Source organism: Sinocyclocheilus anshuiensis, unplaced genomic scaffold (genome assembly GCF_001515605.1).
Source record: "Sinocyclocheilus anshuiensis isolate Anshui unplaced genomic scaffold, SAMN03320099.WGS_v1.1 scaffold429, whole genome shotgun sequence".
NCBI classification, from domain to species: domain Eukaryota; kingdom Metazoa; phylum Chordata; class Actinopteri; order Cypriniformes; family Cyprinidae; genus Sinocyclocheilus; species Sinocyclocheilus anshuiensis.
This window is the reverse complement of record NW_015539859.1, coordinates 576609-577722: the sequence shown is the minus strand read 5'-3', so window position 1 is coordinate 577722 and position 1114 is coordinate 576609. Positions and strand designations below refer to the sequence as shown.

At 46.9% G+C, this 1114-nt stretch overlaps 1 protein-coding gene across 1 annotated transcript in view; it reads right to left on the bottom strand.

The window, feature by feature from the left end:
- The window catches only part of LOC107684901 (craniofacial development protein 2-like), a 1471-nt gene extending 715 nt beyond the window's left edge, over positions 1-756 (bottom strand). The window contains exon 1 of the mRNA XM_016481288.1: positions 174-756. Within this exon, the coding sequence (XP_016336774.1) occupies positions 174-756 (583 nt within the window). The remainder of the gene's footprint in view (positions 1-173) is intronic.
- Positions 757-1114: the final 358 nt, after the last annotated feature.

Below are 1114 nucleotides of genomic sequence, written 5' to 3'. Positions count from 1 at the left end.
TGTCCAGCATTCTGCACCACACATTGCTTTAGTTACTTTGACGTCTTGCCTGTCTCTTTGCCTGACGATAACGTAGTCTAGTAGGTGTCAGTGCTTTGAGCGGGGATGCATCCATCTTATCTTATTCCGGTTTGAAAGGCGTTGAAAAATGGTGTTGGTGATTAGAAGCTGATGTGTGGTGCAGATTTTGAGTAACAGTATACCATTACTGTTGCAGCTGCCAATGCCATTGTTCTCTAGGACTCCTTCCCATGATGCATGAACATTGCCGACCCTGGCATTGAAGTCACCAAGAATAATGAGTTTGTCTGTTCTGGGAACGGCTAATATAGCCGCTTTCAAGTCTAGGTAAAAGCTTTCCTTGACCTCATTGGAGTTAGTCATGGTGGGGGCGTAGGCGCTGATGAGCGTGACAAAGCACTTCCTAGGGAGTGGCAGTTGGACTGTCATCAGGCAATCGCGGATTCCTTTGGGAGGTGCAGCCAGCTTGTTGATCAAATTGGTTTTAATGGCGAATCCAACGCCTGCCACACGGCACTCTTCTTGCTTGCGTCCGATCCAGTAGAAAGTGTATCCAGCGTGCACTTCCAACAACTGTCCTTCTTCAGCATAGCGAGTCTCACTGAGAGCAGCTATCTGCACTTTGTATCTGTCCAACTCTGTGGCAATAAGGGCAGTCCTCCTCTCTGATCTGTTGGTCCCAACACGGTCCAACAATGTGCGCACATTCCATGTGCCTGTGATGAGTGGTGTCATCTTGGTTGTTTTTCTTTCTTTCTTACCGCTTTAATGGGTTCCCCGCATGCCACCTCTACCTTGGCATCCTGAGCCGCCATGCATGCAGAATTGTGACTACGACTGCCAGTGCGACCACACCTGTCGCTTCGCCATACACCCGTCTCCGCAGGACTTGAGGGAATGATAGTGTGAAGTCATGACTTGCGCATGAATTGGATTATAGTGATAATGTGATTATAATGAATTGAATGTTAATATACCAACCCATTGAAGTACTGAAATCTGTTTTGTACCTTTGTAATACACTGATAACCACCAAATGCAGATGGTGATGAGAAAGTCACATGATGAACCAGAGCCCATCACAAGCAGCTTT